General features: G+C 38.4%; 1 protein-coding gene across 1 annotated transcript in view; it reads left to right on the top strand.

Moving 5' to 3' along the window:
- The window catches only part of trit1 (tRNA isopentenyltransferase 1), a 46,468-nt gene that overhangs the window by 6,885 nt on the left and 12,242 nt on the right, over window positions 1–27,341 (top strand). Inside the window, exons 2-7 of the mRNA XM_026929463.3 lie at window positions 14,378–14,518; window positions 17,553–17,651; window positions 17,766–17,917; window positions 20,964–21,106; window positions 21,214–21,325; window positions 26,205–26,317. Coding sequence (XP_026785264.3) covers window positions 14,378–14,518; window positions 17,553–17,651; window positions 17,766–17,917; window positions 20,964–21,106; window positions 21,214–21,325; window positions 26,205–26,317 — 760 coding nt within the window. The remainder of the gene's footprint in view (window positions 1–14,377; window positions 14,519–17,552; window positions 17,652–17,765; window positions 17,918–20,963; window positions 21,107–21,213; window positions 21,326–26,204; window positions 26,318–27,341) is intronic.

Raw genomic sequence — 27,341 nt, 5'->3', positions numbered from 1 at the left:
ATTAACACGATATCTATATATAGACTTTGGAATTGATCCAAACAGTCAAATGTCTGAAACAGTTTTCCTTCAATAGCATCCTTCACATTTGAAGCATATTTTAAGGGATGTTCTGGCATACAAGTTCGACATGTTTACTGTGAACATGTTATTTTAAACCATAAGGATGTGCATGAGTATTCAAAAACCCTGTTAACCCATATTCGACTGGAGGAATGTTTAACTGTAAAATGATACTTAAAATGATTATGCTACCTTAAACACTTGTCCTTTTCTGAACTGAATATCCATTCATTAACTCTTATAGATGTCCATATATTAAAATTAAGCAGAAGAGTTCATTCACAGGTAGTTTATAGACCTGAAAGGTTACTTCCTAGTCTATTTGCATAAGGTATTAAGGCAAAGACATATGTCTATAGTTGGAATAATTCTCTCAACTTGTGATAATGCTAATAAACACTAATGGCTTCTTTGTGACATTCTTTCATTCATTCATTTGTTCATTCATTCACTTGTAAGTATATTTTTTCAAGTTGACCCTTGAAAATATATGCTGAAATTACTTTATTTAAAGTTTAAAATTCTGATGCCTGTTCATCTATTACTTTGTTTTTTGTGGATAATTTTGAGCACTTCAAAAGTGCATGCAGCAGTGTTGTATAGTAAAATATATACATGGCGAGATTGTAAGAGAACCAATCACTGCACATTTGTCTTTTTATTTTATGGCCAAATTAGAGCCGAGGCTTTATCCCCGAAATTCGGATTCGGTCTCCTCCATGATTACCCATTTACCCATTTATTACATGCTGCACTTTTATAATTTAGGGACACTCTGCCCTTGCCTTGTGTTTCTTGACCTTGAGTATGTCTCCACGGCTGTCACCTGGTGCAGTTAACTAGGTTACGCTAATGAAATTCCTGCAGCTCAAGCTCCTTAGACTCCATCGAAAGTGGGTGTGTGGGTATAGCCCTTGCGCTTGTATTAGAGATGGAGTTTATGCAAGACTATTGTTGTGTTGGGGTTGCTGTTGCACAGACACTATAGGGAACCACCATTGTCATGCTCAGTTGGTTCCCACACTCTTATTGTGTTGAAGATCCTCCATTTACCACTGCTGGCGTTCAGTGATTGTGCTGCTTGTATACAACGCTGTTGACACTTTCAATAGCAGTACTGTATGGGGTGCAAGCCAGATTGCATGGTTAATGCGACCATGATAAGTTTGTGTTATTAAATAATGGTGGACACACCTAGTCGAGCCATTGGGATGAACTTTGACCTTAAAGGTCACTGAGATCATAGTTCAAAGGCTATGAGGATGAGTGAGGGCTCATGGGAACCTCATAGAGGACTGTGTACTATCCCATAAAGTGGGATAAAAAAGAAAGAAAGGGACTTTGGAGACCCAGTGTATCCTTTTTACCATGGGAGGTCTCAGAGGTCCTGAAGGGCAGTTTAATGGGTCACTAATAAAAATAAAAGACTGGGGCACATCAGTCACAAGGGAATTAAAATATCTCTGTGTGTTTGGAGTTGGTGATCACTTAATGTGTCATGAGGTTGTCCTTAGAGGAATGGACTGTTAGGCCTAGAGCTGCCCCAGAGCTGCATGGCATATTTAATACATTTAATAAAAATGAGAACTATTGTAAACAGATCCATTTGTGTGAAACTTACCAAAGCATCCTCAGCGTGAGTTATGCCTATGCCTTGTTGAATAGATGTAACTTAGGGCACATTTACGCCACCTATTAATCCATTTACTGGGTCTAAATCAGAGAGAAATTGCTACTTTTGGTTTGCTGGCTGTTTGATTTGGTTTCACATCGCACATAATTAAACACATCATAAAGTTCTTTCATTGCTCCGAAATACAGCAAAGGAAAAAAAAAATCACATGAGTTATGAGCTGGCACTGAGTAAATAATTAGATAATTATATAAAGGTCAAAACGGTTTGTGTTTTGCATCCAGCATTTATCTCTTTTTGTTTGTTGGTCCAAATATCCAGAACACTTCACATTTCTGCAATTCTACAGGTCTGTACTTTGGCTCAGTTTAGCAGCTCAGATCTCCAGAAAAATTGCTGCTCTCAACTCATAAAGCATGTCATATTTTGGCTCCTTTCCTGCAGTCGGGTCGATTCAGGATCGCTTTCTTACTGCAATCGAACCATGCTAGCTTTGTTCACACCTGCACGAACAAACCACATCAAGGAAATGTCAATAATTTGCCACATAATCTTGAAAAATTGCTGTTCTTTAAAGGAAAATGAAAATATTTTCTATAATATATATATATATATATATATATATATATATATATATATATATATATATATATATATATATATATATATATATATATATATAAAAAAAAGAGTTGCGTGACACTGAAATAAACTATTCATAGGGATTTGTCATAATCTAAGGCTTATAATTAACCTATTAAAAAAACATTATTTAACAAAGAAAAACATATACTCTTTGATATGGGGTGAAGTTTTCTGTTAGGAGATGTTTATTTATGGACGTCTCAGTTGTCAGTGCTTTATAAAAGATCAGTATGTTTTCTAACACAGGACGTCTTCAGGTCAGAGGAGTTCTCTTGTTAACTTAGAAACAGAGAACTGAGAACTGTTAGTAGCTATGATGATGTAAAGTAAGTAATAACAGGAACTAACTTGTCTTGCAAATGCTCCATGGCAAATGTTAAATGTAACTGTAAACGTTAAAAAAAAAAAGCATGACCTTTTGTTCCTTAATAAATTAAAGAGGAATAACACACTTCGGATCATGCCGTTACAGGAAAATAATCAACACACCACACACTAATAACAATTTCAATGAAAATAATAAAATATATAAACCACTGGTGAAGATGTAATGTTTGTAGAGTATGATGATAGTTTCTATCAACTCAAGATCTTGATCAAAGCTGATTTATGGACATTTGACTCATGAGATTCTAATTTCATTCTCTCATCTTGAGTAATGTACAAACCCCTCAGGAGAGCTTGACTTCTGTCTATGGCTCAAACTGTGCAGGTCATGAAAAATTCAGACATCTTGACTGTAGATTTGATTAACGCTGTCTGTGCACGTTAGAAAGCGAGCCTGATTGTGTGTTCTTATCTCTGTGATGCAGGACCTTACACTTAACATACCAGAAACAAAGGACCTAATTTATTCTGAAATAACTTATTATATAGTGCTATTTAAAAAAAAAATTCTCATTTCCTCTCATAATAGGCATAAGTGATGAGCCTGAACTATCTGAAGCCATCCCGTTTTTGTGAACGAGCAGTTTAATGCTAATTTCATCTGAGCTTTGTGCTGATGCAGGCCTTTAATGTGATTGTGTGATATTTGCCACCTCTTTCATAGTGAGCCACACCTGTGTGAGGTCTGCCGTCCACTAACCTCTCCCACTGTGTTATGCTGATGCTTGAAAAGGGTGCATGGAAACTGGAAAAAAATAAATAAATAAAAAAATAAAAGACCAAAGCAAATCCAGAGGCCTTTATGTATATACGTATATATTCAAATATCATTACCTATACAATCAGTCTGAGGCAGAGACAGGAGGTATGTTGTGAATGTTATGCTTTCGAATATAATTTCATCTTTTAAATCGACCACTTAAATTGAAAGTGACAATAATCAAATAAAGGCACACCTTAAAGGAATAGCTATATTTACTGTCTGGGATAAAAGTGAATAGCCGTCTGCATTCGAAGCTATAGTTACTTAAGTGTCAAAACCTTCTGAATCATTTCCATCACTCCAAGCACACCAGAGGCCAAATTAAATTTGCACTGAATGAATGAAAATCCAATTGTGTCAGGCTGTCTGGCATCATGCCTTACGACACAGTACATGTCTGGCTTGACGTCTGTGTTCATCCAGACTTCCGCGGGAGCTTGATGGAGCCTCTGATAAGCCTGATAAAGTCAAAGGAAATCATACTGGTTATAAGGAGCAGAACATGTCTCTTGACTGGTCATTGTACATGGAAATGGAAGTCTTTGTTCAAGAGCCTACTTAGCTCCTTGACCTAGTCAGGAAGACTGTCATAATGAACGTGGTGCTTTAACATGCTTTTGCAGTGTCATCCCTTTGAATGCAACTAAAACATATCTGGTTTAAGTTCTAACAGGTTTTTCAAGTTGTGAATGGGCCATTCTAAACAAAAAATGATTGTTAATTTTTTTTTTCCTTCAATGTCCAAGAATTTTACTAAAATGGCTGGTCCATTGTTGTCAGAATGGGAGGTCCGTGATTTTATTTTTATTGTTGCCAAACTGCTGGACCACTATGTGGATGGAGAAAAAAAATCATTAATGCTTCTCAAAATCCACTATTTTGTTATGGTTGCTCTTGAATGTCCAAATAGTAGACATTTTTATTAATTAATGAATGCTGGAAACACTGGGTGTGAGGTTGGAATACACCCCACATGGGACACCAGTCCACTGCAGGGCATTATGCACAGACTCTGTCACACTTAGTGTAGACAATCCACCTCCCAGCATTGTTTTTAGGAGGTGGGAGGAAACCGGAGATCCCAGACAGACACCATGTGAATATGCGCAAAAACATCTCACAAACAGAAACCTGAGCTCAGACCTGAACCAGGGAAGTCATATCTAATCTAAGCGATTTTTTTAAAACGAATTTTTTCCATTTTTCTCCCCTGTTTGTCCACCTGCCAATTTCCATCCACTATCCAGCTCTCTTTTTTTCATACACCAGCTACCAGCCAGGGAGGGTGCAGGCTAAAATGTCCTTCCTCCAAAACATGTAAAGCCAGCCACCTGAATCTTTTCGAACTCCTGCTCCTGCTGCCTCACTCAGAGGAAAATGCCATCTGCCCTGTTCTACATACATGAGCTCACAGACACCCATGATTGGTTAGTGTTGCTGTGATTGACAGGGGAGAGAGCGTTTGCTGCCTCTCTCACCCCAGTGCATGGGCAATTTTCCAAAATGTTGACATGCTCCCGAAAACTGTTAGCATGTCAACATTTTGGGAAAAAAAAAGACACAAGTGGGATTTTATGTACCCGAGTCTTGATTTGCAGTGTCATATTATTAGAGATTTATTTAACAAAAGCCTAAATATTTAGTTCAGTAGTTAGCTAGCTAACTAAGCACGCAGGGTCTGTGTGGAATACATATTGTCAATCACAAACTGACCATATAGGGACAAGAATGAACAAATCACCAGCCTGGGTGTTGGAAATAATCTGATTATGTTTACAGGCTATCAGTTTTTTATTCATAGTTGTCTGTCAAACAAGTAGGATACTAGCACAGTGGACACCAGGATTTTTTTTCCTTCGCCTCCACCAACCATGAAGGAAAAAAAAAAAAAATGTCTGATTGACTTCCACAAACAAAATTTTGTTTGATATACAATGAAATGCCACATGCTCTGGTGGGTTCCTATATTTATGGTGACATGATGCACAGCTAGCACATGCTACTAGTTTCCAAATCTCAATGCTTGCTAAACTTCACACTTTTACTTTATTGAATAAATTGGATTGTATGGATGACAGAAAAACTTTTTTTTTTTTTTTTTAAATTACAAACGAATGGTAAAGAAGTGGCCAGACATGAATAACGTTTTATATTTGTAATGTGAAAAGAGAAAACCACAGCTCATAGTCGAAAAAGCTTTGCTTTTCTAAAAAGCCGAGACATTATCAGGAGAGTGTAAGGACTATTTCTGCCTTCAAGTCGAATCAGAAATATCATAATGGGACTAAAGATGGGACTGTTCAGGCACGCTCGAACTTGCCTAGTGGGCTAGCTACTGAATTTGTGGGCAGTGGTAGCTCAGTGATTAAGCTATTGGACTGCTGATCAGAAGGTTGTGAGCTCAAATCCCAGCACTGCCAGTCTGCCACTGATTAACCCTCAACTGCTCAGTTGTATAAATGAGATAAATGTAAGTTGCTCTGGATAAGGCCGTCTGCCAAATGCTGTAAACGTAATTTGTCATCACCCAGAAATCCTAATTTCGAGGGATATTTTAGTGTTTAGGAGTTGTAACGTAAGTGAGTGAAACGTGTAACACATCCACCTAATAAAAATTTCACATCCATTTTACAGCAACTTTTATTTTATTTGTTTCTATTATACTTTAAAGCTGTTGTCCTCTGAGAGCCATGATAATATTGTCACAGCTAGTTATTTGGCTTACTGACTGGATGGCTGCTGCGTGTGTGTCGGGTGCGGTTTCTTTACTGCTTTTTCTTGTTTGTACCTCTCCTTCTTCCCATCGGAAAACCTCAGAGTCCGTATGCCCCCCTCTCACTTCTTCCTTCTCTCAGCTCTGAACGGTGCACGAGGGGCTGCGGAAAAGGGCCACGTTCGACTGAGCTGTTGAGTACTGCGCTCCTGTATAACGGAGGAGAGAATGTAGTAAAAGATCAACCTCATGAAAGATTCATTAGAGGGAATTTATTGAGCCGGTGGCTGTAGGAAAGCAGGGCGGAGGCGAATGAGATAGCTGGGCACTGAGAAAGCTGCAGAGGGAAGTGATGGAGAGAATCTGGTGCGAAAGGGAATCCTGCACCATCAGCAGCGAGAGATGAAGGTCATGCTAAGGATGTTTTGTGGGTGTCATCTTTCAGCCCTCTTCTCACTCATCAACATTTTCCCCATGTTTCCTCTGTATCCCTATTACGTCCTCTTCCTATGTATAATCGGGCTCCACATTAATAGGATTTTAATTATAATCACATTTTTGGCTTCCTCATTTAATTAAGGATAAATAAAAGTGTCGGCCAGTTGACATATCTAATAAGCTTTCTTTCTTTCCTTTTTTTTCTCTTTTTCTTTGGTGTGTTTGTATCTTTTGTTTATTTTTTTCTTTCTTCATGATCCTTATGATTTTTCTTTTGATCTTTTGTTTAAGTTTTTTTTGTCTTAAGTCTGGTTTTGACCTTTCACTTTTTCTTTTTTTTTATTTTTTATTTTTGTTTATATCTTTCATTTTCAATCTTTCTGATAATTCAACTTGTCTTTTGATCATTCAAACTTTCTCTTTTAATATATTTTTTAAATAGTTCTTTCTTTCTTTCACCCTTTCCTTTGATCTCTTTTCAATTTTCATTTCAGTCTTTCTTGTGATCTTTTAAGAATGCTCTCAAATAACCTGGGCAAGGAACTGTTTTCCTGGGTAAGGAATATAGGCTTATATATATATATGAGCTAAAGAAAATTTGGTTTCCTGTTGATTCAGAGTTGGAAAATACTAAAAATGATTTTTTAATATCATTATCAATTTAGGCATTAACATGCAGCCCTGGTGTATAACAACTCCTGTGGATTTTATGTGGTTCCATCTGGGTTTCTGCTCTGGTTCAAATTTTGTGTCTCCTGCCCTTCTGCTTTGCTCCTCTTGGCATTTTTCCAGCTTGATTGGTGGATCTCTTCCCATCTCTCTTGTCTCCTTGCTCTATCTTTCTCTGCTGATTCTCATGGTCTCCCCCCTTCTCTCTCTTTCTTTCTCTCTGTGTGTATGAGGAGCAGCTGTCTCGTGCATGGCCTGAGGTTGGGTGTGGATGGCAGGCCGGCTGCAGTCATCCAACACTGAGTCCATTGTCTGGGAGTGGGGAGACAGGGCAGTGGGGGCAGTGCAGGGTTCTATCCCTCTCTTTCTCTATGCCACACATCCACACACAGGCACACAAAGAGGCGCTGGTCCCACCACGTGGAGCCATGCTCCCTAAACACACAGACTAGCTCCTCCTTTGTTTCACCTCCCTCTTTCCCACTCCCTTGCTGTTCTGTATGGAGGAAGAGCGCGCATTCAGAGGCTCGCATTCTCACGCTTCGCTCCCATGTGGTTCTGAAAGGCCCGTGCTACTGAGAGCTGTCGCTTATTTCAGAGCAGTAACACGGCTTTTATTTCATTCTGTAAAATGTCATTTGTCAAGATAAAATGCAGATGAAACCCACAGACGCTCCTCTTTCCTTACCCTGTGAATTGTTTGGCCTTGAAGGGTTTCATTGAGCCTTTCTGGTACTTTTGACTTATCGTCACACATGTGGGTCTGCACACACACCAAACATTAGGGTTGTGGGAATACATTTGCACTGTTCAAGCTTTATAATATGAACTTTTTCAAAGGCAAAAAAAGCTTTCAAATGTTTTGTATCCCATGTTATACTTTTAGTCTATTGGAACGTAGGTTTTATAAACTTTTTGGCTTAATTGACACTTGTTGCTTGACATAGTCTGAAAAGTTATTTTCATATATCAATTTTCAAAAACTATAATTTACTATGATAGGGCATTATTTTCCAACAGGCACTTATTTGTGGCTGAATCTCAAATTGTGTTCTACTGATCATATAGTGCACTATGTAAGGAATAAAATGACAGGACATGTTGTTATAGCAAAATAATTAATGATTGGATATACACTTTTAGGAAAATAATCAGCGACAGGGTGGTGTGATGTGGCCGAGTTAAAGCTGAGTTACTGTTACTACCTCACAGTAGATTATTTTCCAATAACAGCATTTCTGGTAGTGTTTTATTCCTCTTATACTACAGCAATTTTCTTAATTTGCTATTTTTACTTTTAACCATTTATAGTTACCTATAATGTTGCAGAATATCTGTGAGACAAATTAGTTCCTGTTTTCACTTCAATAACAGCAGCTGTAAATAGTCATTCCCCTCATCAGCTTCTCTTTTTTTCTCCCTTGAACTTAATGAGACAAAAACAAAAATGCTAATTATCATGTTACCGGAAAGAACAATGACCTCAGTCCTGAAGACTCTTCAAATGGCAGAAGGCTTACTGTTAGTCACTGACATAGATTTCTTCCATAAATGTTAAATAAACATTTATATACCATTATACCACAACACATTAACAAATAGCAACACAGTTTCTGATCCATTTAATAATAGTCTTAGATTGGGTGGAATGTCTGCCATGCCCATCCCTGTGAAGTAGCTGTTACTATAGAAACTATAAAATATTAGAACTAGCAGATTAATATAAAGCTGTGATTTGAACTACATCTGGCACAATTGTCAGAGAGATAATTAATCAACAACTTCTGACCAATCAGATTTGAGAGCTCACAATAGTAGAGTCTAATATGCCACTGTTACACCCTAAGCATATGTAGTCAGCAGGAAGCCATTTTCGTGCTTAAAAATATTCCCACATGAAGTTAAAGGATATAATACTGTGGATTTTTACGTGCAGTCCTAATATAAACCACTTTTGAAAGAAAACGTGACAAAAGAAATGTGAATCAGAGAGACAAACTGAGACACAGGTTAGACAAACGGCATGAATCAGAAACAGAGGATCAGGTAAATGATGGAAGAACTTCAGAAATAGCATGAGCAAGGACAAGAGTGACATTATTAGCAGGACAAAAGCTGCTGTTCCACCAGAGGACAGTCTGTGCGGAGAGGAGACGAAGCAGAAGGAGTATGAGGCAGCCGGCGGGGAGAAAAGCACACAAAGAGGAAGTGTGTGTGAGGGAAAGATTCCCGAAAAAAGCGTTGGAGGAGTGAATGTGTTGGGTGTTCAGGGGGTGGTACTGAACAGCGAGCGCGGCTGAGAACAAACCTCACTAATGCAGGCAGCACTCAAGCAGTGTGGCCCCAAATGAGAGCCACATGACCAGACGAGACATGGCTTTTTTTCTATTATTTATGCATGTGCCTCAAACAAGCTTACATACATTCACGCATTCCCTGTCTCCTGTTTTTCATTTTGGTAGGTTTTATCCAAATGTCTCTGAAAATTAGATAAACAAAAATCAAATCGGCGTTTTCTACAACCATTGTTAGATGAATACACAGAAAATAACACAGCAAGATGACTTAAAGCTAGTCACCGGCTACATCAAAACCTCATACTACCTTACTAAATACTATGAAGTTTTATACCAGGTGATTGTTTTTCTTCTTAATCAGAATTTAGCAGCCACACAGCTTTTCTTGGTACTATGACAACAGGTACTTCCTGTGAATGAACATCATCTCACCCTAAATAGCTATGTTGACATACATATATTGTGATATGATGTTCAAACACAGGAAGTGGCCTGTTATCGTAGAATCAAGGAAAGCGTCATGGCTGCTAAATGCTAGATTAGCTAGTTAACTACGCTTGTTTAAGGGATTGTACCACAGACATCTGTTTAGAATTTCTTGTCCTTAGACATTCCCATTTCTCTAATGTATCACCTTTGTCATGTTTTCCCTTTTCATGGTACAGTTAATGGCCTTTACAGCACAGCACTGTTGAGAAGGTGGTGATTAATTTTCTTTAACGGAATGCTTGACAGTAGTGCTGGCTGTGACTCATATCACAGGTTTATATTAATGCACCCATTCAAATACATTTTTGTTTCTGTAGTGACTCACAGGAACTTATATATAATTTAAGTCTGACATTAAGCATGCATTATTTAACAAAGAAAAACATATAACCCCCGCAATGTGTTCTGTAAGGAGAACATTTACTTTAATTTATGGGAGGAGACAACACATAAACTACGCTGCTACTTTAAAGGTTTCTGCTGGGAAAAGTCTTCAGGATGAAATACTTTGTTGTTTAGTAACATGGGGAGGGAGGGAGAGAGGGGGAGGGAGAGAGGGAGAGGGAGGGGCCTGTGAGGAAACAACTGTTTATAGCTGTCATAATCTACTTGACAACAGGAGTGAACTTGTTTCTTAACACTAAAAGGGTAAAGAAAGCAACATGCATTTGCCAATGATATATATATATAGATGTGTGTATATATATATATATAGATGTATATATATGTGTGTGTATATATATGTGTGTGTATATATACATCCCTAACTGTAATTGAACTATTATAATGTGTATATATATCCCCAACTGTAATTGAATTATAACTTAAAAAATATATATTTTCTGCCAGATCAGAGATGTGTGTGTGTGTGTGTGTGTGTGTGTGTGTCAGATTGGATACTGATTGACATTAAAGTCTCCCTGGCAACGTAAACAACTGAACAGTGCTAGCAGTAGTAAAGTGAGTAGGAATGACATAACAGTATTTTCAGTCTTTTCATTATTTTTTTCATGTGAGTCGTGAACTTTGTGTAGTATGTTAGTGCATTTTGTACATATTTCTAGCAGCATAGTGCTCATGGGAAGCGTCAATAAAAAGATGAGATTGCATTTTGTATGCATTCCTCTGCTAGTCCCGCCCCCTCCCCCTCTTATAGCTAGTTTAAAAAGCTACACTGATTAATAAGAGTATGATACTGCAATACCTGTTTTAATAAAGTGGATTAAACTGAGCTTTACTGTCCTTTCATTTAACTACCGACTATCACGCTGCATATAAGCCATTCAGGATTATGAGGTTTGCCCGTGAAGCTCGGTGAGATCAGATTAATATTGTAGAGAATTACAACAAACATGACAACAAACTTTATTGTACTAGGTGTCGATGATGATACACTATGACACTATGATTATATCAGTCATCATGTAGTCTGTGGGTCATTTTCATTTCTTTCACTGTTTATTAAAAAAAAAAAGTGACTTAGAAATATTACCATGCAGACTACTACAGTAAACAAGTGTATCGAAAACTAAATGCAGTTTTGCTCAGGCACAAAGTGGCTCAGGCACAGAGTCACTTCTCTGGTTACTGTCACAGAATGAAATAAAAGTGTCATTATGTAATAAAAGTCTCTTATGAGATGAAAAAGGTCATTAGGAAATAATCTTTGAAAAAAAGCCATTTTGAAATAAAAATGACCTGAAACGTGGCAATGTTATTGTGAAAATAAGTATGATGAAATAATATTTTATAATAACGAGTTCAGTGTTATTTATTTATTGACACATTTATAGCTGCATTTACTCGTTTTATTGTTTATATCATTGGCTTATTTATTTATTTATTTATTTATTTAAAATGGTATTCCACAGACATAAAATGGCATTCCATAGACATCTACCATGAAATCTGTCCCTATCATAGTCCCACCCATCTCAAATCAGAAAAAAATGGCCGAAAAAAGAATTTCAGAAATGTCTTCATTGTTCTTTCTTGGACCACAGAAGATAATAGTAAAACGCGATTTCTGAAAATACGTTGACAGAGGCTTTAAGAAATAAATCATTTGTGTAGTTTGAGAGAGAGAAAAAGTTACCACAGCTTCTACAAACCTGACTACTTAATGTTTTTATTGTTCACTGTTTGTCTGGGTGTTTTGTGTTGTACACCGTGTCTTGAGTCTGCTGTTTCAGGATCTGTCTGCCAGTATCAGTCAGATTTACTGTCCTGCATTGACATGAACCCGCAGTGACGATGATGCCAGAATAAAGCAGCACTCGAGGCCAGACAGTGGCAGGCTGCTATGCCCTCAGCATACAGCTATGCAGCACGTCTCTCAAACCACAGGGTCACATCCTAACAATGCAGTGCTAACCTATCAAATAGACACTATTGATCCAAGCTAATGCCAGCACAGATCTACAGTAATGGTTAAGCAGAGCATGAGGGTTGGCTAACATGCAGGTGATGTGGGGAAATTAAGACTAGCAATGGGCTGGGGAGGTGTGATCGGGGCAGACAGGAAGCCCTGCATGCCGCTCACACCCCTCCGAGACATGGCGATGGGCACTCTGTGGCTGAAGTATTGATCTGTCTGCTTTTCCCTGTCTCTCTCTTCCACACACACTCATACACACACACACACAAACACAGATTAAATAAATCTTTCAAAAAAAAAAAGAATCCAGTTATGACTTTAAAAGCATTCCTTACAGTTTACATCAATCCCAGAAATATGTGGTTTGCAGTTCACCTAAACTGCCTTTACAAGGGAAAGATAAATATAATGTCAGATGCCTTTTTTGCTTTTACTGAAAGATATATATATATATATATATATATATATATATATATATATATATATATATATATATATATATATATATATATATATATATATAAATAAAAAAGGCAATTGGTTGACAGGTAATTACTTAGTGTGAATATCAAGAGGAGCTGTAGAAGAAAGGCAGGGGCGTTTCTCTGGAAAGCAGAGGCAAGCATTTTCCAGGAGCGCTAAAGCTGCAGCCGACTCCTGAGTGCTGCGAGGTATTGATAAGGCATCTGTGCTTTTTTTAATCTCTCAGTGCTGGGGAGAGTGAGGCAACACCCTCTGTCAATATTTTCCTGCTGATTCCACTCACCTCTGGATTTGCCTGGCAGCGGTGCCCTGTGGAGACAGCGAAGGGGAAGAGAATTTTAATAATTCAGCAAGTTTCTTTGCACAGATAGCGATAACGTAGTCGGAATGCAGGGTAGCAATAATCATAAGCATGACAACCCGAACTGAAGGTGCTCCTTGAAATTCCAGAATATCCCGTGAGACGGGAGCCTCACTGCTAGATAATAACAGGCAGCTGTCAAATACAGAGTAAGGGAATGTATGGGAAGCTTCTTTTTACTCTGTATCCTGCTGTGGAATGATGGCTTGCTTATATCTGTTCTGTGCTTCACATGTAAGAGTGTTTTATATGGTTCAGGGATGGACAAATGAATACATTTGTTAACTAGACCAATGGGCAGTTAATAGCTCCACTGTGCTATGTTTTGGTGGCCCAGAAACATAATTGACCAAGCGAAAAAGTGGTAGCTAACATAATGTAATAAAGTATGGCAAGCTAGTTAAGCACATTAATGGAGGTTAAGTTAAACAAATGATTATATGACTTCTTCGTTTTGCCCTTGAGGTGCAGTATTCTGTCTTCACATCGCAAGTAAAAATATTATTCAGTCTGGCTGGCATCTTTATTTTTCCCCTCACTATCATATGTTGAACTGCAAGGCATCTACACGTTATGCTAGAAGGAGAGTTCTATGACAGCTTCACGCTATATCTTATTTTATTTCGTTTAGTTTTGTCAGTGTTTCCGCATACCCACAAGTTCCTTATTCTGAGATCATCTATCATCCATCCTCTCTATTTAATCCATCTAGGAAAAATAGTTCTCCCTTCAGACAGATCGTGTCCCAGGTGATGTGTGTAGTGCAACAAGGCGCTGCGATTCAGAAGCATATGCTGGAGTTACAGCAAAGAGCTGCATCAAGCATGTTGCATTTAACTACGCTGAAAACAATGCAAAAGGTTTAAGCTAATATTACATAATAAGATCTGATCTTGGTAACACCTAGGGCAAAGTCAACCCGGACAGGACACACGTCTATTGCAGGACACGGCGATCCTGTTTAGAGTGTTGTAATTGTAATCGTCAGTAAAACATTTGTTTATTGCATTGTAATGTAATGCCTGCGGTTTTGTGTGCCTTGTGATTCTCTCACCACAGGTTTATAAAGGACTGGACATCATCACTAATAAAGTGACAGCAGAGGAGCAGGCACAGTGTCCCCATCACATGATCAGCTTTGTGGATCCTCTGGCGAACAGCTACACAGTGGTGGACTTCAGGAACAAAGCACTGTCTCTCATATCCTTTTCTGCACACAAGTTAATAACCCTTATCAGAATGAGACTTCGAGTAGGTTCCTGCACTTTAATAAAATCATCTTTTTTTTTTATCCCTGCTAAAATTCAAACATTGAAAATGGTTAAAGGGGCACTTGGGAGCACTCTGGCCCAAATCCAAAATACGTGCCTGTCGTTACATCAGCAGTAATGCAGTCGTTTTTTTCAACAAAATTTAAAGATGAATAAGATGGGAGCTTGGTTGTGTGTGTTGGAGGTAGAAGTCAGTTTGGAAAGACAACCACTTTGAGCTGGGATATATATTAAATAAATGGGTAATGTAACAACCTTCAGTTTTCTATGAGGCTAATTTAAATAAAATGATTTCAAATTCTATTCAGGGGTGTGCTGAGTATAATTACTGAGCATGCATTGGAGCAATAATTTACACGCCACTGCAGAATTTTACAAGTTAGACAACTCTGTATTACTGGTGCTGTGATGCTGCTCTGAAAGATAACTAGAAGAATAAGAGTAGGCAACGTTAGCGCAAGGCAACCGGTCTTACTGTAAACAGACTGCCCTTTTTTTTTTTTTTCTCTCTCTTTTTTTTTTTTTCTTTTTTTTTTCCTTTTCCTTTTTCTTCATAGCAGGTGTATGAATTTGCCCCTTTAAGGTCAGTTCTCTATAAAGTAATGTTTGAGGGAAGAAAGTGTGTGTTTTGTAGTCTTGCATTTGTCAATAATTAATCGATAGCAGGTTGTTAACGTTAACAATAATCAACCAAGGAATTTCCTTACAGTTGCCAACCTAGTACTAAGGCTTCATGGTTAAGAAAGGTTGAATAGTTTTCTACTCCCTAAAGGTATGAATAATTTAAGGTGAGTGTATTCTTGCTCATCTTGCAGATGTGCTTTCTTGCTAAGCATCACTGCAGTAATGATCAACTAGAATCCCTCCCTAAAACTAGACTCTCATTAACTGTTGTTTTATTTTATTTATATATATATATATATATATATATATATATATATATATATATATATATATATATATATAAAGCTTCTAAAAGCATGAATTTATATATACACATTATATATATATATATATATATGATGTGTATATATAAATTCATGCTTTTAGAAGCTTTTTATTTATTATTTCTAGACACAGCCAGGTACCACAGTCCTGTACATTTCTGTTAAATGAGTATGAACGTGGCATTTTTCTTGTACATCAGTTAAAATGCTGTGGCATTTCCGAGTGGATTATGAAGGCGCCTCCCATCTGGTGATCCCGGTGCCATGCACACTTTAAAAGGATAAATCTGTGTGTGTGTGTGTGTGTCCTTCTTCTCCCTGCCAACTGATGCTGTTGGAAGTGAGAGCTGATCGGGGCAGATATTAATAGATCCAGGAGATGCTCTCTGTCTTTGATAGTTGGGAGGAGTCATCACTGGGCATGTCCTGGCACAAACACAGCCAGATGCACATGATTTGCATTTTTACTGATGGAGATCCTAGAGATTTCCTCTAGTAGCTACTGCTTTAACATAACAAGCAATGTTATGCTAATGCTTCATCCTGTGCCTGTGTAAAGGAGTGAAACAGAACGTAATCAATGCTCATTTTATCACAGGAAACTAGAGGCGTCGTCTTCGGTCACAGACAGATGAACCTGCTCTCTGCCTTTCTCTCTCTGTAGCCTTGATCTCCTTCCCAGGAGAACAGAGTAATGCAGGGTGTAGATGGTGTGTGTGGGGGTGTGTTGGAGGATGAGTGCTTTTGGGCCTTGTCTTGTCATTTAATTACTCCAGGGAGACAGGCGATGAGGCCTCTGCTGATCTTTATTATAATCTCCACAGCCAAGTAGAGGAACAGAGGTAATTGTCAGCTCTCATTGAGCTGTCCAGATTAATTTGGAGCCTATTTTAATGGTATGTATGTAGATTAAATGTACATTATTATGAAACATCAGGTCTATTTCCGTAGGCAAATGTGTACTAAAACAGGGTGGGAACTTTTAGGAACCACATGATTCAATTCAGTTTTGATTCACTGTTTTGTTTCAGTTTTGATTCACTGTGCTAAGATGTGATTATAAAATGATTCTGTATTCATCTTAGTTTTTCTAGTACAACCACATGCTGATTTGAGAACGTATCATTTTCACTGTAAAGAAAAGCCAGGCTTCTTTTTATTTATTTATTTATTTATTTATTTATTTATTTATTTTTAAACGAATTTTGCGTAGGAACTCCGCATTTTAACATCAGAGTGCGCTATTATGTGTTGTCACTTAAAAAACATGCGAAATGTCTTCTTTTCCCCTCAAAAAATGGTAGATGAGCCAATTGACGTATGAATCTATAATGACTGACAGTTCTGCATGTTTTGAACTCTCCAAAATTAACCGACACCCCTGTAAGCCCCGCCCCCTTTCCCCATCTCAATCTTTCATCTTGTTTCGTCTTGTCTCGCTTGAAAAATATGGTACCCTTAAGTATTATTTAACTTCAGTTAACTATATTTATAAAATTTCAGCCAAAATGAGCAAAAACTGCATTTTCTCAGCCAAAAAAAGATGAAAAAAAAACAACAAAAATGAAAAAAAAAAAGACAATGTCAAATCTGCACATTCTAAATAATTTAAATGGTAATGATAATTAGAATGTGATTACAAACACTTTGCTGTCCTGCACTGGTCAGCTCAGATGAGTTTAAACAGTCGCAGTCGAAATCCCCCCAAAGGGAACTACCCGTTATAGTTCATAAAGGTTGGCAGATCTGTTAATGTATTTCCAGGGTGTTTATATTTCATTAGAAACATTTGATAAAGCTGATAAAGAAGTGATGCATAAGCCTGTATAATAAGATGTGGAATCTTTTAAGAGAATCACAGTACATCCAGGATGCATTTGCTTTTCTAATATATTAGCCAAACCAGAGTTTGTAGCTATAAAAAAACCAAACTGATTATAGTACTAGTAGTTTTTTTCCCCATAGTAGTGCAGACTTCTATGATGTTCTTTTTGGACTGCTTCCTTAATGCAGCACATTGAGGACATGCATCGCCGGAAGAAACTCCCAATCATTGTTGGCGGCACAAACTACTACATCGAATCCATTTTATGGAAAGTTCTTGTTGACACTGGGGTAAATATATAGTATATATACATCTATGCTGTTTGGATCATTGTGGAACAGAATTTTGATTGCTCAGCCTTTTTTCCGAGTTACAGAGCCCACTCGTTTTTTTGCCCTCTGCAGGAGAATGGCACAGAGAGAGTTCACAGTGCCTCCTCCATACCAAAAGCTGAGCTGGAGAAGCTGGGAGCTCCGGAACTTCACAAGCGCCTGATGGATGTGGACCCTGAAATGGCGGCCATGTTACACCCCAATGATGCTCGCAAGATTGCAAGGTAAGCAGTGGAGTTATTCAAGTTGTGTTTTGTCTAGAGCTACTGTTGCTAAGACTCTGCTGCCCTAATGACAGCTTTAACCGAATACACCCAGTCCATCACAGCTGTCCATTCATGAACATGAACTAGAGTTGGAAATAAATTCTAAAAGATGATGGCTCTTCAGAAGCTGTGTTTGACAGCTATGGTATTGGCTACGCTAGCAGTTTTCACTGAAAAAGAAAAATCTACAAAATCTTCACTAGCAGTATTCATTGAGTGAGTAAACATTATTGTTAGCGCTGTAGTCACACTAGAAATGTGCAGTTCGCATCTGTTTGAGAAATAGGTGTAACCAGGGTGGGTCTGGAAGACTGGCAGTGAAAAAAAGTTCATCGATTTAGCCATTTAGATGTTACTTTCAGCTTTGGATGTTGATTGGTAAAATTAATCAATTGATTAATTAAGTAAATAAGTAATTTCAGGATATTAAATAAAGTACTGTGTATGAACAGATTTATACATTGGGAGTTTTCTTGCTGAGTTGGTTGCCAGCAAGCTAGTTTTCTCACCAACTGTAAACACTAAAGGATTAACGCTGTAACTAGGTTTTCAGGACAGAGGGTTTCGTGGTTTCTTGGTAACCTGACAAGCTGCACCAAGAGAGAGAAAAAAGAGAGCCTGGTGAGGGAAAAACTATTTCTAGCTGTTATAACATAAGTGCTAAAAGAAAGTAACTTCTTTTGTGGGTGTTAGCATTTAATTTGTCATTCTTTATTAAATAAAAATATCTTAGTGTTGGTAAACTGCTGTGGTAAAAGAGGAATAAAACAATTTCGGATGTGGTGTTACTGGAATATGATCAACTTATTAGACATTGTAAAAACTATGTCTAATAATATCCAGTTTGGTAATTTTAGCTCAATTAATGCAAAAAAAAAAAAAAAAAAAAAGAAAAGAAATTGTGCTCACCATTAAAATATGGCTATTTATGCAGCCCTAGTATTTATCAATCTAATAGGCAGAAATATTTGGCTTTGCTTTTTGTAACATCTTTTATTAATGCCCTGTAATGAGAACATAGGGCTGTACTAACCCATCATGATGATTTTTTTTTCCCACCCTGAACCCATTTTTGTGTTTAATCCTGGCACCAGTTTATAAAAATCTGTCTCCCCACCTGTGTGAAACAGTTGCCTCGGGCTGCACCAGCCTGCTGTACATTACACACACTCATTTTCCGGATGCATTGGTTGGGTTTTAATCACCATCATGGGACCAATTAACACCACTTTTTTGGGGGGGGGGTTGTGAATCTGGCTCTCTGCATTTTGGCTAATTGATGCCATCATGTTTTGGGGGATCAGTCCCAGTCCCTACCTCCCTCAGTAATAGATCTGCTGCTTTTGAAATTTTCTTTCCCTGGCAGTAGGAACAGAGGCTTCTGTCACAGTGGCAGCTGCTCAGCTGTCATATCGTCTGCTACATAGACAGGCAAAGTGGTAGCAAGCTGGGTGTTGGGCTTCGTTCATAGACCAGTGTCATGCCTCTTCTTAATATCCGTTCTTAGATGGTTCTGAGACTGACTAAGGATTGAGTCCTGTTGCATATGTGTTTACAAATATCTGTACTTTTAACATAAAAAAATCTTGTTAATGATTCTCTATGATTTTACCAGAACTTAAAGATAGGAAGACATTTTAGGTTTAGAGATAAAGGTAAACATGAAAGGATTTGCTTATGAGAGGTAAGTATATGTATAAGATATGCAGCAGAGCGTATCTCACTGTGATGGTGGATGTCGTACATTGTGCCATTCAGAGACAGCATGTTTCAGGGACTGGACTGAAAGCTCAGAAGCAGATACAGATTTCTGAATGCCTGTACTGAGAAATTTGTGTCTGTCCAAAAAGCATGCCCACGTTCTCTCAGTCATATAATTTTGGCTGCAGACACATATTAGATAGAAGTTGGCGACATAGCGGTATTTCCCCACGAGTAGGATTGTGCCCACAGTGTTGGATGACACAGTTTTTCTTGACCTGACCTTTAACCAGTTCGCCTAAAACAATGCACAACTGACACATGCGAAACAAGACCTCCCAGCAATCTCTGGCTTTCCCGACATCAATAGCTGGACTGTGTTCTTGGTGCAGTTAAAGCGTCATCAGAAAATTAATTCCTTTATATAAATCCTAGCGGTTTCTATTCCGTATCCGTTCAGCTGATTTATGACGCACATTTGTTAATGTTTAATAAATGTATTTAAATTCCCGATCTCACAGAAAATTTAAATACCACAGAATAACTATCCACTTTATTCTTCAAAATCAAAATCTCTGCTTTGAAAAAAAAAAATTCTTCAGTATTTCTCTGTAACGCTAGCAAAAAGTCCTTTTTTGGCTACCCTTTGAAGTAGTGCCTACATACCATCTATGGTTAATTGTGGGCGTGTCTGTATATAGATAAGCAGTGACGTGCATGTGCATGATGACTACGAAGCATTTCTACACAATGTTGATAAATGAAGGACATTTAAAAGGCTTTATTAACAGATGCTTACATTTCTAGACTTGGCCTCATTTACCTTGTTATATAATCCTGTTGATTAGTTTGAGCGTTTTCAAGTGTTAGTGTTATAGTCATGGCTAAGTCCTGCTTATTATTTAGGTACAGCTACTAAACTGGAAGGGAGATGATGAGCATGTTTTCTCGGAGACTGCTTTGGCAAACATTATAGGGGAACTGACCACTCTAAGCGCTCACTTGCACGAGCCAACATGCATATGCAAGTTGGATAACTTGCGTATACATGAGCTAACAGATGGCTATGATTGGTTAGTGTCACTCTGAAGGATAGGCAAGAGAGGAAGGGCCCCCCTTTTATCCAAATTTCAGGTTAATTATACTCTCTTGGACTCTCAGACACACACAGTTAGGGTGTACTAACTAACTGTCTTAGAATGTTGCACTCTTTGGGAGTGGTTTTAAATGGCCATGGCCAGGTGGACCTTTTTATAAGTCATTTCCTGGATGTACTATGTTGCGTGATTGATGTGATTAACAGGAGTCTTCAGGTTTACCAGGAGACAGGAGTTAAGCACAGTCGTCTGCTGGAGGAGCAGAGAGAGCAAGATGGGGCAGATGGTCTTGGTGGTCCTCTACGTTTCTCAAATCCCTGCATCTTCTGGCTCCACTCCAACATGGATGGTATGATGGATCCTTCTGTCTGTGTTGATAACCCAGAGCCATGGATGATGATGACCATTTTCTAATCAATTTCTTTCCTGTTGTTATCAATCTCTTTCCACTTGTAGCTTTAGATAAGAGGCTGGACAAGCGTGTGGATGAGATGCTGTCTTTAGGGCTGATTAAGGAACTGAAAGATTTCCACCAGCGCTTCAACGAGAAGAAAATCCAGGACAACAGGTGATAAACTGTTTGGAATTCAGTTGGTATAGTCAGCATTCCTAAATTGACCAATTCAAAGCCCTGCCTTATTTTTCTGGCTCTCCAGTCACTGCTTAGCAACCTTCGTTATCTACTATTACCTCAGTGAAGCTTTCAGCACTTCAGCAGGTACACTAGCATTTCCTGTGTACGGCCCTATAGGACTACATTCTGTGTCATGTGAAAACATGTATGTAACTTCTCAGATTTAACAATCCATGCATAGCTGCAGTTAGCTGGAAGGCTAAATATGCACTAGCACACTTGTCGTTAATGAACCATCCCCTGAAATGGGTGTTGATGTAAAGCCAATGTCGACGAACTTGTTTTGTTTTCATTCATTTGTTTAAATAATGTGACATCATTCAAGTATCCTTTTAACACATTCTTAAAGCTGATCTGACACAGATCAGATCAGATATTGTTGCAAACGGCTTTGGCCACTTGAAAATGAGGTTCTAAATCTGAAACCTGTCTAATATCTGGTCAATGGACTCACAACAGTATGTTGTTTAAACAGTATGTTAATAGTGCGAGGGTAGTCAAACCTGAGCAGTGAGACGAGCATGCTCGTTAACCGACAGTTCAAGGTGCTGTGAATTACGTGCACACAGATATTTGCGAGCGTGGAGCAGTGAATTGAGCGTGCAGATAGAATGCTTACAAGCACCGAGACATTTGTGCTTTCACCTTTCGCTTGCAGTGGCTACACTGTGCTCGCAATTCAAATTGAATTTTGAAATTTGGAAGGTAGGTATAAGACATATGTTCCCAGGGCTATGACTGGTCAACCTCAGCCAATCCCCTTCCTTCTGGAAACACAGACCTTGATCTTATTCAGAGTATACAAGCATTCGGAAAAATGGACTGTCTACAAGGCAGTCATCCTGGCTTGTATGCCAATGTAAAATTAAAAGCCTTAAGACAAGATACAAAGAGGCTAAAGACCACAATAATCACAATGGAATCATTGTCCTTTCTACAACCATGGTGATGCTACTGGTAAAAAGCTGTTAGCTGGGAGGGGAAATGATGTAAGCATGAAAAACTAATGTGGGTCAGGTCCTACGTATATGTAAATGGGCAGAACAAAAAAAAAAAGTCACACTTATGTCAAAAAATTGGAATTGTCCATCAAGGCCCATGATGTAAATGCAGCCTTACTGATTCACCCAAATTCAGAAGAAGGTCATGATCTTAAATTAGTCTTAAAACTTTCTTTTGATCAGTCAGAAATGCAGGAATGAGTGAGCACTTTAACAAGCAGAACCTGTTTTCTGGGCTCAGAGTGTTTAACACGTCCCAGCCTGTCACTGCCAAACTCTTCTTGCATAATGTAAAGGGAGGGAGTGAACAAGTGCTTAAGCTGCATTTCCTTCAAAGGGATGAGAAGAAACCTCCCTTTAAAAACACTATAGCATTATAGGCACTTTTTAAATATTCAGGTTCAGAAGATTAGGATTTGTGGCCAGCTTGACTGAGAGGTGAATTCTTCCAGAGGAAGTGCAACAAAAATGAAATGGAGACTTATGACATTTCATAGACTTACTGTAGTGTGAAGGGGAATCTGCTTATCTATATATCTATATATGATGTAAATCTGAAGGTAGATAGACTTGGTCTCATTTGACACACTATGTCTCATTGCTGTGGGAATGGAGTCAGGGTGCACGGACCAGAAGATCACTTTGAATAGTGCCTTTTTCCACTGTGAAAAATACCACAAACTGGAAGTGCTTTACACAATGAGCTTAACTGTGCTTTGAACATTGGTCACTAGTCCAGTTCTAAAGGTTATTCCTCATGATTGGCAGCCAAAAAGCACTGGATGGTACGAGGGGTGGGGCAGCACTGTCACTGCTGATTTTATATGTACATATATGTAGATATACAGACAGAATAAAGAATAAAGAACAAAGTGATAAATGGGTGTACACAGAAACAGGTCTGTACGGTGAAGATGGCAGAGGGTTATAGTAACTGATGTTTAACCAATGTGTGTAGATCAAAATGAGGAAAAAATAAACAAAAACAGCATCTCTAAAGGGAAAAACATGTCTAAAATTTGCTGATTAGTTGACATTGCTTATTGTTTGACTAAATTTAAAACTTCTTTGTCAGCGTCCCTATACGTCAGTATTTGGATTGCAGCCAAAAGAAGCCGGTTAACCTGGTGGCTGACAAATGAATAATATTAATCAAACCACTTTTCCCGCATTGAACTTAGTGACTTCATCTGTGTGCCATAATAATGATGTCACTTGAACTGTGGTTATTGTGACCGTTCTGGTTCTCTCTGGTATCCAGTCTCTCTCTCTTTTTTTTTTTTTTGTTTTTTTGTTTTTTTGTTTTTTTGTTTTTTTTGGCTGTACAGCTGAACCTGGCAGAACCTTTACCTATGGCAAGAAGTCTTTGCGTAACTGTGCCAGGAATCGAAATGTGACTTTTGATATGCCTTGTGCTCAAGTCTCCTGTGCAATGTAACTTGTATTAAGATTTGGTAATTTACAAAGTGTCTAAATCTGCATATGTATCAGAAAATCATAGCTCTGCATTTGCAAATCAAAAATATTCTCTTTTGAGATTATGCTGTGAGCAGTTACTCTGTGTTTGTTTTCTGGTTTAATATTGCTCATGGCTTCAGCTTTGAACACGCTGTTCTGTAGCGGAGTTGAGTAAGTGCCTGGCTGCACAGCCAAGTTTTACAAGAAGTGAGACATTGATCATTTGAAAATGACAGAGGAACACTGGAGACACAAAGCAGAGTCTTGAGTAGGGATGCAAATTTTGGCACAATCTTTTGACTGTAAACTGTCTGTCTGGCTGTCAGCAATTTATCATTAACAACAAGCCTGAACTCAAAAATACCAAGCAAAAGCACTTTTCAATCACCACGTCTCATACGAATTCAAAAGAAGACACAGACTACATTTCATGTCTAAGTTAGCACTAATGTTACCTGCGTATGTTTATTACTCCATAACAATAGCTAGCCCAGCTAAATCGTAGACAGTTATAGTCTAAACTAAATAGCGAATATTAGTTAACCTAGTATAGTTATAGTATAGTAGTATAATACAAATTTAGCCATAGTTTGTTGTGAACAGGGCTAGAGCCTAAGGTTGCTAGCTAATGTAACTATCATAATGTACATTATTCTCTATGTAGCATAAATAAACATCACCAACAACCAAACACGTAGCAGTAACAGTAAAATTAGTACTAGCTGTCTTCAAGGATTTCCTCTAAGGCTATAGGTTAGCATAAATTGAGCTAACAGAAAGAGTCTTACATAAATTCATCCTAAATTTCACTTATATGTAACTTATCCATATTAGCTAGATCCAGCAATAAAGTGCTAACATTAGCTAAATAACATAACATGCGATAAATTTGTAGTGAAACATTTCTTCTCACTTAAGAGTAATGTTTTTGTACGTGACGAAAACAAACATAATCAACAAAATTGAAGCTAAACAGTAGCCTGCCTGAAAGTTCTCAGTCTAGTTGTCAAGTAAACAGTCTGTCAGTAGTCGTAGCGGCTGAGAGTACCACCTCTGGATGAACTGTTGTCCGAGGTATGCATAATTTATGTAACACTACACAATCTGTTAATGGTAATAGCTAATGTAGTTAATGCAGTCCCTCACCTGTATGTAGCTGCTGTACATTTTCTCACCTCATGGAAGACGCAAAATTTTCCCAATATGTTAATTTTGTGTTCAAATGAAGTGAAAATTGTCAAGAATACTCGTTCTGTTTTGGGCTGTTTGATGGGGAATAATTTATTGGTTTTACTTAGTCACATAAAATGTAGTTATAGCCGTACCTGTGTGTTGTGTAAGTTGTTAGGCTGGTGTGAGATAAACGTGGCATAAGGGAATTATAGCTTTGCAAAAGAGGTGAAAGGTGCAAAAGGAGTGCTCCAGACAGGCTGTAGCTGGTAGATGTTGGCTGTAGCACAATGTTGAATGCGTCATTCACTGTAAAATGCAGGAGTCAATTCATTACTGGTCCCTATGTGCTGGGGTAATGCTGCAATATGTCCTATATAGCTCATACCTAGCAGTGAACTTAATATAATAAGATCTCTATCAGACAGTGAATTATTGATATCATAGTCTGGACTGTTGCTTGCAGGTTGTGCAGTGATATTGGCTGACTGGCTGCACTGCAGAGTGTTTGTGTGTGTGTGTGTGTGTGTGTGTTGTTGGGATGGGTGGGGATGCAGAGAATTGATACCCTTGTGGCTGGCTGTTCCGTAGCGCCAGTCAAAGCCCCACCCCCAGCCGGGCCTTTCCCAACCCCCCAACTAATCATTTACTGTCTCCAGTCAGGCCATCCCCTGCTACACAAACTGGCCACCCATGCACTTTTCTCCCTCTCCGCTTTCACTAGTCTTCTGTCTCCCACTTTCTCCTGCAGTCGTCTCTCTGTTCCGCCTTTGTCTGCCTCGCTTCCGCTGATCGTCTCGCCTTTCAGACGGTGCCATCACAAAGCAGGAAGGTCAAACTTTGCTCTAGCCTCCCATCTCCCCCTCTTTTTCTTGTACACATAGATACACAGTCATTCATTCTGTCCGAACAGACACTCCATCCTGCAGTCTGGTGTCTATAGGTACAGTTCTACTTCAGGAACCTTTTCAGGAACTTTTTCAGGAACTTTAGGCATGTTTGCACCTTAGAAAGTTACCAGTAATGTTAATAATATTCACGCAACAAAACCTTGCAAAACTTGCACTATTACTTCAATTCATCAAGCAAGTCATCAAACCTGAATAGGTGTTTATGGATTTGTAGCACATAGCAGGTATGCATCTTTTTCTGCCTGTTTCAATGGTTTGTTGTTGTTGTTTTAGCCAGGACTATCAGCATGGCATCTTCCAGTCTATTGGGTTTAAGGAGTTCCATGAGTACCTCACTGCTGGAGGAGACATCAGCCAGGAGGACCGCGGACAACTGAAAAGTAAAGGTACGGCCCAGTAAGACACCAAGTGTGCATTCACTCATAAAATGGTTTCTTCTTTCTTTTCTAGTGCTTTTCCACTCGATAGCATGGTACGGTTACTGAATCTGAATCTCGAACTATCTGTAACCTAGTGTCAGTTTTCCATTGTACAATTGTACCCATGAAACTTTCTGGAGGTTGTGAGTGGTGACATCATTTTCCACAAGACAGTAAACACTAACAAGAATAACAGAGGACACCAGATCTCACTGGATTTACCTTATCAATCAAACAGTCATGAAGGCTTGCTTTTCAGCAACTGACCAAATGGAAATTGCCATTTTCATTGTAGCTAGGACTTTAACAGAATCATCTTATTTTTTAACCGGCTTTAGTGAGTGGTTAAACTGTTTGGGGGTGGGAGGGTGAGGATTGACACTTGTATACTCGCTTCATTGCATCATGCTCGCAAAAATATCTGGTATTTCTTGTATTTCATATAACTTGGTCTCATTTTAGTGAGCACACTTGCTCAGGTTGCTGTGCTTGCGCTCTCTATTAAAGATACTGTTAAACACCATAGACTGAGCTTTGAGAACTGACACAGAACACTCGAGAACACTGAGCACAGTTGTTTTTTTTTTTTTTTTTTAATAAATGTTTACATAACCTAAGCTACTTAAGACCATAGGATGCTTTTTGTAAAAGCTAGGCTTTATGCCTATTGCCTACCAAACCCCATGTGCATTCAACAAGCGCAGCTCAACAGCCGTGTTTCAGGAATATTCTCATTTATGCTTGGTTCAACAAATATGGTATTAATGTAGGATATCAATTCTTTGTGGGAATACTGTTGTCTTGCTATGAAATAAATCAATAAATGAACCAAAAAAAAAATTTTTACAGCGACTGGGGACTGTTTCCACTGTAGCTCTGTGATTGTCGCCAGACGCAGGCCTAAATGTAGCTGACAGGAGTGTTATCACACAGTAGTACTGAAAATTGCTGAGCCATTGTGTGTGTAAAAAGCAGTATCTGACCCGAGTTA

The sequence above is a fragment of the Pangasianodon hypophthalmus genome, chromosome 23 (assembly GCF_027358585.1).
Source record: "Pangasianodon hypophthalmus isolate fPanHyp1 chromosome 23, fPanHyp1.pri, whole genome shotgun sequence".
Classification (NCBI taxonomy): domain Eukaryota; kingdom Metazoa; phylum Chordata; class Actinopteri; order Siluriformes; family Pangasiidae; genus Pangasianodon; species Pangasianodon hypophthalmus.
Note: the sequence above shows the minus strand (reverse complement) of the source record. Positions and strands in the feature narration are given on the sequence as shown.